The sequence below is a fragment of the Somniosus microcephalus genome, unplaced genomic scaffold, assembly GCF_052327205.1.
Source record: "Somniosus microcephalus isolate GS21.2 unplaced genomic scaffold, FLI_Smic_1.0 unresolved_chr1, whole genome shotgun sequence".
Taxonomy (NCBI): Eukaryota; Metazoa; Chordata; class Chondrichthyes; order Squaliformes; family Somniosidae; genus Somniosus; species Somniosus microcephalus.
Window position 1 is genome coordinate 132,726,009 of NW_028225179.1, and position 13,217 is coordinate 132,739,225.

Genomic DNA, 13,217 nt, shown 5'->3' on the forward strand with positions numbered 1-13,217 from the left:
GGGACTGGGCGGTGCGGTGGGTCAGACACTGTGCTTTCCCCCTCTGGGACTGGGTGGTGCGGTGGGTCAGACACTGTCCTTTCCCCCTCTGGGAATGGGCGATGCAGTTGGTCAGACACTGTCCTTTCCCTCTCTGGGACTGGGTGCTGCAGTGGGTCAGTCCCTGTCCTTTCCCTCTCTGGGACTGGGTGGTGCAGTGTGTCAGGCACTGTCCTTTCCTCTGGGACTGGGTGGTGCAGTGTGTCAGACACTGTCCTTTCCCCCTCTGGGACTGGGTGGTGCAGTGGGTCAGACACTGTCCTTTCCCCCTCTGGGACTGGGTGGTGCAGTGGGTCAGACACTGTCATTTCCCCCTCTGGGACTGGGTGGTGCAGTGGGTCAGACACTGTCCTTTCCCCCTGTGGGACTGGGTGGTGCGGTGGGTCAGACACTGTCCTTTCCCTCTGGGACTGAGTGGTGCAGTGGGTCAGACACTGTCCTTTCCCCCTCTGGGAATGGGCGATGCAGTTGGTCAGACACTGTCCTTTCCCTCTCTGGGACTGGGTGCTGCAGTGGTTCAGACACTGTCCTTTCCCTCTCTGGGACTGGATGTTGCAGTGTGTCAGACACTGTCCTTTCCTCTGGGACTGGGTGGTGCAGTGTGTCAGACACTGTCCTTTCCTCTGGGACTGGGTGGTGCAGTGGGTCAGACACTGTCCTTTCCCCCTCTGGGACTGGGCGGTGCAGTGGGTCAGACACTGTCCTTTCCCCCTCTGGGACTGGGTGGTGCAGTGGGTCAGACACTGTCCTTTCCCCCTCTGGGACTGGGCGGTGCAGTGGGTCAGACACTGTCCTTTCCCCCTCTGGGACTGGGCGGTGCAGTGGGTCAGACACTGTCCTTTCCCCCTCTGGGACGGGCGGTGCGGTGGGTCAGACATTGTCCTTTCCCACTCTGGGACTGGGCGGTGTGGTGGGTCAGACACTGTCCCTTCCCCCTCTGGGACTGGGCGGTGCAGTGGGTCAGACACTGTCCTTTCCCACTCTGGGACTGGGCGGTGCGGTGGGTCAGACACTGTCCTTTCCCCCTCTGGGACTGAGTGGTGCAGTGTGTCAGACACTGTCCTTTCCCCCTCTGGGACTGGGCGGTGCAGTGGGTCAGACACTGTCCTTTCACCCTCTGGGACTGGGTGGTGCAGTGGGTCAGACACTGTCCTTTCACCCTCTGGGACTGGGTGGTGCAGTGGGTCAGACACTGTCCTTTCCCCCTCTGGGACTGGGTGGTGCAGTGGGTCAGACACTGTCCTTTCCTCCTCTGGGACTGGGTGGTGCAGTGGGTCAGACACTGTCCTTTCCCCCTGTGAGACAGGGTGGTGTAGTGGGTCAGACACTGTCCTTTCCCCCTCTGGGAATGGGCGATGCAGTTGGTCAGACACTGTCCTTTCCCCCTCTGGGACTGGGTGGTGCAGTGGGTCAGACACTGTCCTTTCCCCCTCTGGGACTGGGCGGTGCAGTGGGTCAGACACTGCCCTTTCCCCCTCTGGGACTGGGCGGTGCAGTGGGTCAGACACTGTCCTTTCCCCCTCTGGGACGGGCGGTGCAGTGGGTCAGACACTGTCCCTTCCCCCTCTGGGACTGGGCAGTGCAGTGGGTCAGACACTGTCCTTTCCCACTCTGGGACTGGGCGGTGCGGTGGGTCAGACACTGTCCTTTCCCCCTCTGGGACTGGCTGGTGCAGTGGGTCAGACACTGTCCTTTCCCTCTCTGGGACTGAGTGGTGCAGTGGGTCACACACTGTCCTTTCCCCCTCTGGGACTGGGCAGTGCAGTGGGTCAGACACTGTCCTTTACCCTCTGGGACTGGGTGGTGCAGTGGGTCAGACACTGTCCTTTCCCCCTCTGGGAATGGGCGATGCAGTTGGTCAGACACTGTCCTTTCCCTCTCTGGGACTGGGTGCTGCAGTGGGTCAGTCCCTGTCCTTTCCCTCTCTGGGACTGGGTGGTGCAGTGTGTCAGGCACTGTCCTTTCCTCTGGGACTGGGTGGTGCAGTGTGTCAGACACTGTCCTTTCCCCCTCTGGGACTGGGTGGTGCAGTGGGTCAGACACTGTCCTTTCCCCCTCTGGGACTGGGTGGTGCAGTGGGTCAGACACTGTCATTTCCCCCTCTGGGACTGGGTGGTGCAGTGGGTCAGACACTGTCCTTTCCCCCTGTGGGACTGGGTGGTGCGGTGGGTCAGACACTGTCCTTTCCCTCTGGGACTGAGTGGTGCAGTGGGTCAGACACTGTCCTTTCCCCCTCTGGGAATGGGCGATGCAGTGGGTCAGACACTGTCCTTTCCCCCTCTGGGAATGGGCGATGCAGTTGGTCAGACACTGTCCTTTCCTCTGGGACTGGGTGGTGCAGTGTGTCAGACACTGTCCTTTCCTCTGGGACTGGGTGGTGCAGTGGGTCAGACACTGTCCTTTCCCCCTCTGGGACTGGGCGGTGCAGTGGGTCAGACACTGTCCTTTCCCCCTCTGGGACTGGGTGGTGCAGTGGGTCAGACACTGTCCTTTCCCCCTCTGGGACTGGGCGGTGCAGTGGGTCAGACACTGTCCTTTCCCCCTGTGGGACTGGGTGGTGCGGTGGGTCAGACACTGTCCTTTCCCTCTGGGACTGAGTGGTGCAGTGGGTCAGACACTGTCCTTTCCCCCTCTGGGAATGGGCGATGCAGTTGGTCAGACACTGTCCGTTCCCTCTCTGGGACTGGGTGCTGCAGTGGTTCAGACACTGTCCTTTCCCTCTCTGGGACTGGATGGTGCAGTGTGTCAGACACTGTCCTTTCCTCTGGGACTGGGTGGTGCAGTGTGTCAGACACTGTCCTTTCCTCTGGGACTGGGTGGTGCAGTGGGTCAGACACTGTCCTTTCCCCCTCTGGGACTGGGCGGTGCAGTGGGTCAGACACTGTCCTTTCCCCCTCTGGGACTGGGTGGTGCAGTGGGTCAGACACTGTCCTTTCCCCCTCTGGGACTGGGCGGTGCAGTGGGTCAGACACTGTCCTTTCCCCCTCTGGGACTGGGCGGTGCAGTGGGTCAGACACTGTCCTTTCCCCCTCTGGGACGGGCGGTGCAGTGGGTCAGACATTGTCCTTTCCCACTCTGGGACTGGGCGGTGTGGTGGGTCAGACACTGTCCCTTCCCCCTCTGGGACTGGGCGGTGCAGTGGGTCAGACACTGTCCTTTCCCACTCTGGGACTGGGCGGTGCGGTGGGTCAGACACTGTCCTTTCCCCCTCTGGGACTGAGTGGTGCAGTGTGTCAGACACTGTCCTTTCCCCCTCTGGGACTGGGCGGTGCAGTGGGTCAGACACTGTCCTTTCACCCTCTGGGACTGGGTGGTGCAGTGGGTCAGACACTGTCCTTTCACCCTCTGGGACTGGGTGGTGCAGTGGGTCAGACACTGTCCTTTCCCCCTCTGGGACTGGGTGGTGCAGTGGGTCAGACACTGTCCTTTCCTCCTCTGGGACTGGGTGGTGCAGTGGGTCAGACACTGTCCTTTCCCCCTGTGAGACAGGGTGGTGTAGTGGGTCAGACACTGTCCTTTCCCCCTCTGGGAATGGGCGATGCAGTTGGTCAGACACTGTCCTTTCCCCCTCTGGGACTGGGTGGTGCAGTGGGTCAGACACTGTCCTTTCCCCCTCTGGGACTGGGCGGTGCAGTGGGTCAGACACTGCCCTTTCCCCCTCTGGGACTGGGCGGTGCAGTGGGTCAGACACTGTCCTTTCCCCCTCTGGGACGGGCGGTGCAGTGGGTCAGACACTGTCCCTTCCCCCTCTGGGACTGGGCAGTGCAGTGGGTCAGACACTGTCCTTTCCCACTCTGGGACTGGGCGGTGCGGTGGGTCAGACACTGTCCTTTCCCCCTCTGGGACTGAGTGGTGCAGTGTGTCAGACACTGTCCTTTCCCCCTCTGGGACTGGGCGGTGCAGTGGGTCAGACACTGTCCTTTCCCTCTCTGGGACTGGATGGTGCAGTGTGTCAGACACTGTCCTTTCCTCTGGGACTGGGTGGTGCAGTGTGTCAGACACTGTCCTTTCCCCCTCTGGGACTGGGTGGTGCAGTGGGTCAGACACTGTCCTTTCCCCCTCTGGGACGGGCGGTGCAGTGGGTCAGACACTGTCCTTTTCCACTCTGGGACTGGGCGGTGCGGTGGGTCATACACTGTCCCTTCCCCCTCTGGGACTGGGCGGTGCAGTGGGTCAGACACTGTCCTTTCCCCGTCTGGGACTGGGTGGTGCAGTGGGTCAGACACTGTCATTTCCCCCTCTGGGACTGGGCGGTGCAGTGGGTCAGACACTGTCCTTTCCCCCTCTGGGACTGGGCGGTGCGGTGGGTCAGACACTGTGCTTTCCCCCTCTGGGACTGGGTGGTGCGGTGGATCAGACACTGTCCTTTCCCCCTCTGGGACTGGGCGGTGCAGTGGGTCAGGCACTGCCCTTTCCCTCTCTGGGACTGATTTCAATTCTACTGATGGAAGTTCCCACCCCAGTGCAACTCTATTGAGCGGGAGCTGATATAGTGAGCAGGGGGCTGTTCCGTCAGTTTCCCACTGGATTTGACAGCAAGGGTCGAACATGTCCATGGGCGGGCAGGTTGCTACAACGTGTAAACGATGTGGATACATCTTACAATAACGACACTGGATACTTGGCATGTGGGAATTAGCGGAGAGCCCCTGTGTGTAGCGTTACTGTGGTCTGTGGAGTGGGGTGACGGGAGGGGGTGGGGGTGAGGACATTTAAATCTTAAGCACCCCAACTGGAGTTGAATCGGTCTCAGGGCCACCAATTCACCTCCACAGTTATAGATCGTAAGTTGCTCCTATTGAAAGATGCCCGATGATCTTCAGCCGCCCCAGACCTGGCTGAGCGACTCCCCTCCCCACGCCCCCGTGAGGCGGCCCCCCTGATCCGGACACAAATCCTGCCTATTGTGTTAACGTACCCAACTCCGGGAAGCGGGCTTGGGTCAAGGGGGGAGGAAAGTCTCGATTCCCCCCCCCCCCCGCCCATTCACCCCCTACCCCTCGCCCCCACCCAGGGCTTCACTGCCTGCGATGATCCCAATTGAAACGGGTTGGGCCCCAGTTGTGATCCGGTTCCCAGTGGGTCCTAGCTGGGGTAGGCCTGTGATTGACTCAATGTCACCCAGAGAGACGGTTGAGGATGGGCTGGTGTGGGAAATGAAAATGTCACACTGATGGATTCAGGGAGGGGGATTTGTTCCGCGGGTGGGTAGGTCAAGGCACATTCCCGGGGCAGAGTATGGGGTAAATGGGGGCAGGGAGGAAGGGTAAGGAGGGGGGTCAATTTTCTTCTGGGTGTGGGATTGGTACACATTCCTGGGGCAGGGCACAGGGTAAACGGGAACAATGGGGAGAGAGGAGCATTACTCAATTCAAGCTGTACCTGACCTGGGACGGTTTGATGCTGACACTAGGTGCAAAGATTGGGGAGAGGTTCCAGTCTCCAGCACTCACAGCCCTCACCTCGGGGAGCAAATAAAACCAATAATTCAACACAACAACAAACTCCGCATCAGACAAACCCAACTTCATGCTCAAAGTCCCTTTGTCGCGTTTCAATATCAGTCACACGGCTGAACCACTCCTTGCAGATTTTAAAAACGTGCATAGAGCATCGAGGACCATTTGGCTGCACTTACGTCTAGGCTGACGCTCCCAGTGCAGTGCTGAGGGAGTGCTGCACTGTCAGAGGTGCCAGCTTTCAGATGAGACGTTAAACCGGCATCCTGTCTGCTCTCTCTGGTGGATGTAAAGATCCCACAGCCACTATTATGAAGAAGAGCAGGGGAGTTCTCCACAGTGTCCTGGCCAATATTTATCCCTCAACCAACATCACTAAAAACAGATTCTCTGGACATTTACAGGCACGGTAGCATAGTGGTAATGTCACTGGGCGAGTAATCCAGGGGCTTGGACTAATAACTCAGAAGACGTGAGTTCAAATCCCACCACAGCAGCTGGGGAATTTAAATTCAGTTAATTAAATAAATTTGGAATAAAAAGCTAACATCAGTAATGATAATCGGATTGTCGTATAGAACCCATTTGGTTCACTAATGTCCTTTAGAGAAGGAAATCTGCTGTCCTTACCTGATTCCCAAACCACAGCAGTATGGTTGACTCTTAACTGCCTCTGTAATGGCCGAGCAACCCACTCAGTTGTAACTAACTGCTACGAAACATAATAAGAATGAAACTGGACGGATCACTTGACACTGGCTACGGACACAGCAACAGCACACCCAGCCCAGTCAACCCTGCAAAGTCCTCCTCACAAACAACTGGGGACTTCTGCTGGAACTCCCCACCCAGTACCTTCACCACATGGACTGCAGTGGTTCAAGGTAGTGGCTCACCACCACCTCCTCAAGGGCAACTAGGGATGGGCAATAAATGCTGGCCTTGCCAGCGATGCCCAGGTCCTATAAACGAATGCTGTTTGTGGGAGCTTGCTGTGGGCAAGTTGGCTGCTGCGCTTCTGACATTACAACAGTGGCTAGAAAGGGCTTTGAGACCTGAAGTCGGGAAAGGTGCTGTATAAATGCAAGTCTTTTAGTTCTTTCTTATGTCTGTCGAATGTGATGTGCAGATAGCTGACCTGAGTTACACTGCCTGCTGCGCCTCACATTGAACCTAGCGGCAACCAGCTCTGTGGGTCTGTGCAGAGCTCCGCTCCCGTCCGGACAGGTTTTTTAAAAATAATGAACCTAGTAGGGGGAGACGTTGCTAAAGTTCCAGCAGACTGCTGGGATACAGGAGTCATACTGCTCCACGGGGAACTCCCAGTGCGGGGATAGTACGGGTTGTGGGAGCCTCTGAAATCCTGCTGCCTTATAGGACTAACCTCCCTATTGGCTGATATAAAGAGGGTTACAGGTCACGGAAGGATTGTTCATGTCACGGCCTGTCAGACTGATAAACAGTCTGTGAATCCTCCTGCTATTTCACACTGTTCCCCAAGAGAAGAGTTTAAAGATACAAAAACAACAACTACGCCACCCAGTCAGACTGTTAATAAGAACATCAGAAATAGGAGCAGGAGTCGGCCATTTGGCCCCTCGAGCCTGCTCCGCCATTCAATAAGATCATGGCTGATCTTCCACCTCAACCCCACTTTCCCTCCCATCCCCACATCCCTTGATTCCCCCAGAGCCCAAAAATCTATCGATCTCAGCCTTGAATATACTCAGTGGCTGAGCATCCACAGCCCTCTGGGGTAGAGAATTCCAAAGATTCACAACCCTCTGAGTGAAAAATTCCTCCTCATCTCAGTCCTAAATGGTCGACCCCTTATCCTGAGACTGTACCCCCTGGTTCTAGACTCTCCAGCCAGGGGAAACATCCTCCCTGCATCTACCCTGTCAATCCCCCTCTGAACCTTATATGTTTCAATGAGTTCACCTCTCACTCTTCTAAACTCCAAAGACTATAGGCCCATTCTATCTACCCCATGAAACTAGGTGGGATTGTGAATTGTGAGAAGGATGCAAAGAGGCTTCAAGGCGATTTAGACAAGTTCAGTGAGTGGGCAAATACATGGCAGATGCAGTATAACATGGATAAATGTGAAGTTATCCACTTCGGTAGGAAAAACAGAAAGGCAGAGTATTATTTAAATGGTGATAGATTGAGAAATGTTGATGTACAGAGGGACCTGGGTGTCCTTGTACACCAGTCACTGAAAGCAAACATGCAGGTGCAGCAAGCCGTTAGGAAGGCAACTGGTATGTTGGCCTTCATTGCAAGAGGATTTGAGTACAGGAGCAAGGATGTCTTACTACAGTTGTACCAGGCCTTGGTGAGACACACCTGGAGTACTGTGTGCAGTTCTGGTCTCCTTACCTAAGAAAGGATATACTTGCCATAGAGGGAGTGCAGCGAAGGTTCACCAGACTGATTCCTGGGATGGGGGGACTGTCCTATGAGGAGGGATTGGGTCGACTAGGCCTGTATTCACTAGAGTTTAGAAGAATGAGAGGGGATCTCATTGAAACATATAAAATTCTGAGAGGGCTAGACAGACTGGATGCAGGGAGGATGTTTCCCCTGGCTGGGGGTCTAGAACGAGGGGTCACAGTCTCAGGATACGGGGTAGGATAGTTAGGACTGAGATGAGAAGAAATTTCTTCACTCAGAGGGTGGTGAACCTGTGGAATTCTCTACCAGAGAAGGCTGTGGAGCCCAAGTCACTGAATATATTTAAGAAGAAAATAGATGGATTTCTAGACACAAAAGGCATCAAGGGGTATGGGGAGAGAGCGGGAATATGGTATTGAGATCGAGGATCAGCCATGATCATATTGAATGGCGGCGCAGCCTCGAAGGGCCGAATGGCCGACTCCTGCTCCTATTTTTCTATAAGAGAGATGGAAGGGGAAGGGACTGTTGGAGAATGTATTCTTTGATTTTAAATTGAATATATTATTTTGTTTTAAATTGAGGTACAGCCACATCCTATGCTGTTTATATTCAGATCCACACACCACTGCTGTGTATTTTGACTCCTGTTGCCATTGTGCTGTCACCTGTAAAACAAAGGGGCTGCAGTGCCCCATTCTGCCACCGAGTGGCGATGTTACATCACTTCCCTCTGATTCTGAAGAAGCAGATATTCATCAGTAATAACACACGCCTTTAATTGCACGACACATCAAAAACACCGCAAATGTGCCAAACATAATGAATTACCGTACGAAGTGCAGGCAACTATTGTTAGGTTGACACTAATTATTCTGCGCCAGATACGTTCCCCCAAACTGCAATAAGTTCAGAAAATACCGAGGATGGTGGGAATCGGAAAGAGAAATCGCTGGCAACAATGTCGGCAGGTCGGTTAGCGTCTGCGGAGAGAGGGCCCGCTGCCATTTCGAGTACCAGCACCCTCTTCCTCCGGGTGCGACCGTCTTTGCTCGCTCAACAGATGTTGCCCTCATCTGCTGAGTGTCTCCAGTGGTTTCTGTGCACTCTTTCTCTGACCAGTTAACCTATTTTTTTTTGGGTGGATTTGCTCGAGGGAGAAATGTTGTCCAGGAGAACTCCCCTGCTCTTCTTCACATGAAGATCTTCAACATCCACTTTAACCAACTGCACCCCCCCACCACCCCCAGGTCTCTCTCCCTCTCATTTAGGAACAGGAGGAGGCCATTCAGCCCCTCGAGCCTGTTCCGCCATTCCATTAGATCGTGCCTGACCTGTATCTTAACTCCATCTACCCGCCTTGGTTTCGTAACCCTTAATACCCTCGCCTAATAAAAATCGATCACTCGCAGTTTTTAAATGTTCCATTTGACAAATTTTTGGGGGAGAGAGTTCCCGATTTCCACTGCCCTTTGTGTGAAGAAGTGCTTCCTGCCATCACCCCTGAACGGTCTTGCTCTAATTTTAAGGTTCTGCCCCCTCGTTCTGGACTCCCCCCACCGGAGGAAACAGTTCCTCTTGATCGACCCTATCGACTCCTTTAATCATCTTAAACACCTCAATCAGATCACCCCTTAATCTTCTATATTCGACAGAATACAAACCTAGTCTTTGCAAGCTGTCCTCATAATTTAACCCTTTTAGCCCCATTTGAAGGATCACAGAATCACAGAATCACAGAAACCTCACAGTACAGATAGAGGCCATTTCGGCCCATCGAGCCTGCACCGACACATATCCCACCCGATCCCCATAACCCCTACACCAACACATATCCCACCCTATCCCCGTAACCCCACGTATTTAATCCCCCTAACACTAAGGGTCAATTTTTATCATAGCCAATCAACCTAACCCCGCACATCTTTGGACTGTGGGAGGAAACCGGAGCACCCGGAGAAAACCCACGCAAACACGGGGAGAATGTGCAAACTCCACACAGACAGTCACCCGAGGCCGGATTCGAACCCGGGTCCCTGGCGCTGTGAGGCAACAGTGCTAACCACTATGCCACCGTGGGTGGGATTATCTGCTGATTGGCAGCTCACACACACAGGGCTAAAAATTCGGTATCGCCGCGCCAGGTCTTTAGTGCCCGAAATTTTGCACTCGCACGGATTCCCGTAGCGCCCACCTGAAATTCAGTTGCGCCGCCCCAAGATGGAGGCGGGCGCTATTGCAGGGTTTGGCCGCCTCGTTTGGGGCGATGAAAGTCAGTTTCAGGCGTCCAGCTGCCGCTGCGGCACCCGATGCGGTGCGGCAGGCTGGGGTACTGCAGGCCTCCTCCTTCTCTTAAGGAGGAGCTGCCTGCAGCTGTGAGATCGCCGCTGGATTCCCCCGGCAAATGAGCCCGGCACCACGGAGAAGTGCCGGGCTTGCGGGAGTCAGACACCAATGCTGCGGGGGGGTGGTGCAGGAGTCCGGGGAGGGAGGTGCGGCCAGGCGGCCGCCGGGAAAGCGGCCGGCTGCCCCTCCACCTTTATGCGCCGGCCTCTCGGAGCTGCAAGGCACCGTTTTTCAAACGCTGTTTGCGGCCGCTACGGGCGAGGCGGCCGCAACTGAATTTGGCCATCGGCACGGAATAGCATTGGAACCGGGGCGCTGCGCACACCGATGACGTCATCGGTGCCGGCGCAGCGCTACCGGCTAACGCCGATGTTAGGGACCAACTGAATTTCGGGCGCTAAAAAACTTCCGGCGCAAACCACTCTATAGCCAATAAGTGGGCGCAAACGCGACTGAATTTCTAGGCCACAGTGTTTTACCCACATACAGCCTGGTGGAGGGAGGGTGGATTCGAATACAAAGTCGATTGGGATTTTCCACATTCCTCTCCCAATTAAATCTCCTCAGGGATACGATTCATGGTGTCGGCCGTGACTCAGTGGGCCGCACTCTCACACTGAGTCAGAAGGTAATGGGTTCAAGTCCCACTCCAGAGACTTGAGCACAAAAATCTAGGCTGCTACTCCCAGTGCAGTACTGAGGGAGAGGTGCCGTCTTTCAGATGAGACGTTAAACCGAGGCCCTGTCTGCTCTTTCGGGCGGATATGAAAGATCTCACGGCCACTATTCCTAAGAAGAGCAGGGGAGTCCTCTCCTGGTGTCCTGGCCAATATTTATCCCTCAATCAGCATCACTAAAAAACAGATTATCTGGACCAGCCACATAAATACTGTGGCAACAAGAGCAGGTCAGAAGCTGGGTATTCTGTGGCGAGTGTTTCACCTCCTGACTCCCCAAAGCCTTTCCACCATCTACAAGGCACAAGTCAGGAGTGTGATGGAATACTCTCCATTTGCCTGGATGAGTACAGCTCCAACAACACTCAAGAAGCTTGACACCATCCAGGACAAAGCAGTCCGCTTGATTGGCACTCCATCCACCACCTTAAACATTCACTCCCTCCACCACCGGTGCACTGTGGCTGCAGTGTGTACCATCTACAAGATGCACTGCAGCAACTCGCCAAGTCTTCTTCGGCAGCACCTCCCAAACCCGCGACCTCCACCACCTAGAAGGACAAGGGCAGCAGGCGCATGGGAACACCACCACCTCCAAGTTCCCCTCCAAGTCACACATCATCCTGACTTAAATGTATATCGCCGATCCTTCATCGTCACTGGGTCAAAATCCTGGAACTCCCTCCCTAACAGCACTGTGGGAGCACCTTCACCACACGGACTGCGGCGGTTCAAGAAGGCAGCTCACCGGCAGCTTCTTAAAGGCAATTAGTGATGGGCAATAAATGCTGGCCTTGCCAGTGACACCCAGATACCATAAACAAATTTAAAAAAAATCACATTGCTGTTTGAAGAGGAAAAGAGGGAAGCAAGAGGCAGGAAAAAAGAAAGAACTTGGATTTCTATAGCAGCTTCACATCCCCGGGATGTCCTTGAAGGAATTCACGGTACTTTTAAAGTGCAGCCAGTGCTGTAATGTGGAGACAGTGAGATGTGAAGAGGGAGCGAGAAGAACAAAGGTGAGGAGGTTAATGAGAGATTTCAAGAAGACGTAGACAGGCTGGTGGAATGGGCGGACACGTGGCAGATGAAAGTTAAAGCAGAAAAGTGCGAAGTGATACATTTTGGTAGGAAGAATGAAGAGAGGCAATATAAACTAAAGGGTACAATGAACAGAGAGACCTGGGGGTATATATGCACAAATCATTGAAGGTGGCAGGGCAGGTTGAGAAAGTGGTTAAAAAAGCTTACGGGATCCCGGGCTTCATGAATAGAGGTATAGAGTACAAAAGCATGGAAATTATGATGAATCTATATAAAACACTGGTTCGGCCTCAGCTGGAGTATTGTGTCCAATTCTGGGCACTGCACTTTAGGAAGGATGTGAAGGCCTTAGAGAGGGTGCAGGAAAGATTTACGAGAATGATTCCAGGAATGAGGGACTTCAGTTACGTGGATAGACTGGAGAAGCTGGGGTTGTTCTCCTTAGAGCAGAGAAGGTTGAGAGGAGATTTGATAGAAGTGTTCAAAATCATGAGGGGTCTAGACAGATTAGATAGAGAGAAACTGTTCCCATTGGCGGAAGGGTCGAGAACCAGAGGACACAGATTTAAGGTGATTGGCAGAAGAACTAAAGGCGACATGAGGAAAGATCTTTTTACTCAGCGAGTGGTTGTGATCTGGAATGCACTGCCTGAGAGGGTGGTGGAGGCAGATTCAATTGTGGCTTTCAAAAGGGAATTGAATAAGTACCTATAGGAAAAAAATTTGCAGGGCTACGGGGAAAGGGCGGGGGAGTGGGACTAGCTGAAGTGCTCTTGCAGAGAGCCGGCACAGGCTCGACGGGCCGAATGGCCTCCTTCTGTGCTGTAACCATTCTATGATTCTACGAACACAAACTGACAGGTGCCCCATCTATCCCGGTGGATTGAACCAATAAGGCAAAAATCATTAACCAAACTAAACGCTGAAATGGTGTGGGGCTGAGCCCAGTGCCCTCCACGTGTTAGTGAAGATACTCTGAGTGTCCAGTAAAGGTGCCCCATTTCCCTCTTATTTCGGTTGAATAATTTTCCGATAGGTTCGAGAGTGAGGAGTGCTCGCACTCAGCGACCATACCTTCCGTTTCTCCTTCTTCTCCTCCTTCTTGGTAAATACGGTATGAACCCACCAGATCTTGGTGAACATGCTGCCGTAAGCTAGGCTGAAGCCCAGGCCTAGCAGCCACACTCGGGCCTGCGGGAGAGAAACATAAAGACCATTTTAATGTTTATTTACAGAGGCTCTCGTGCCGAGGAGC

General features: G+C 54.1%; 1 protein-coding gene across 2 annotated transcripts in view; it reads right to left on the minus strand.

Moving 5' to 3' along the window:
• LOC147095868 (gamma-aminobutyric acid type B receptor subunit 1-like) overlaps positions 1-13,217 on the minus strand; it is a 162,414-nt gene that overhangs the window by 42,392 nt on the left and 106,805 nt on the right. For both annotated transcript variants that reach the window (XM_085974875.1, XM_085974876.1), the window contains exon 12: positions 13,037-13,153. In XM_085974875.1, the coding sequence (XP_085831001.1) occupies positions 13,037-13,153 (117 nt within the window). The remainder of the gene's footprint in view (positions 1-13,036; positions 13,154-13,217) is intronic.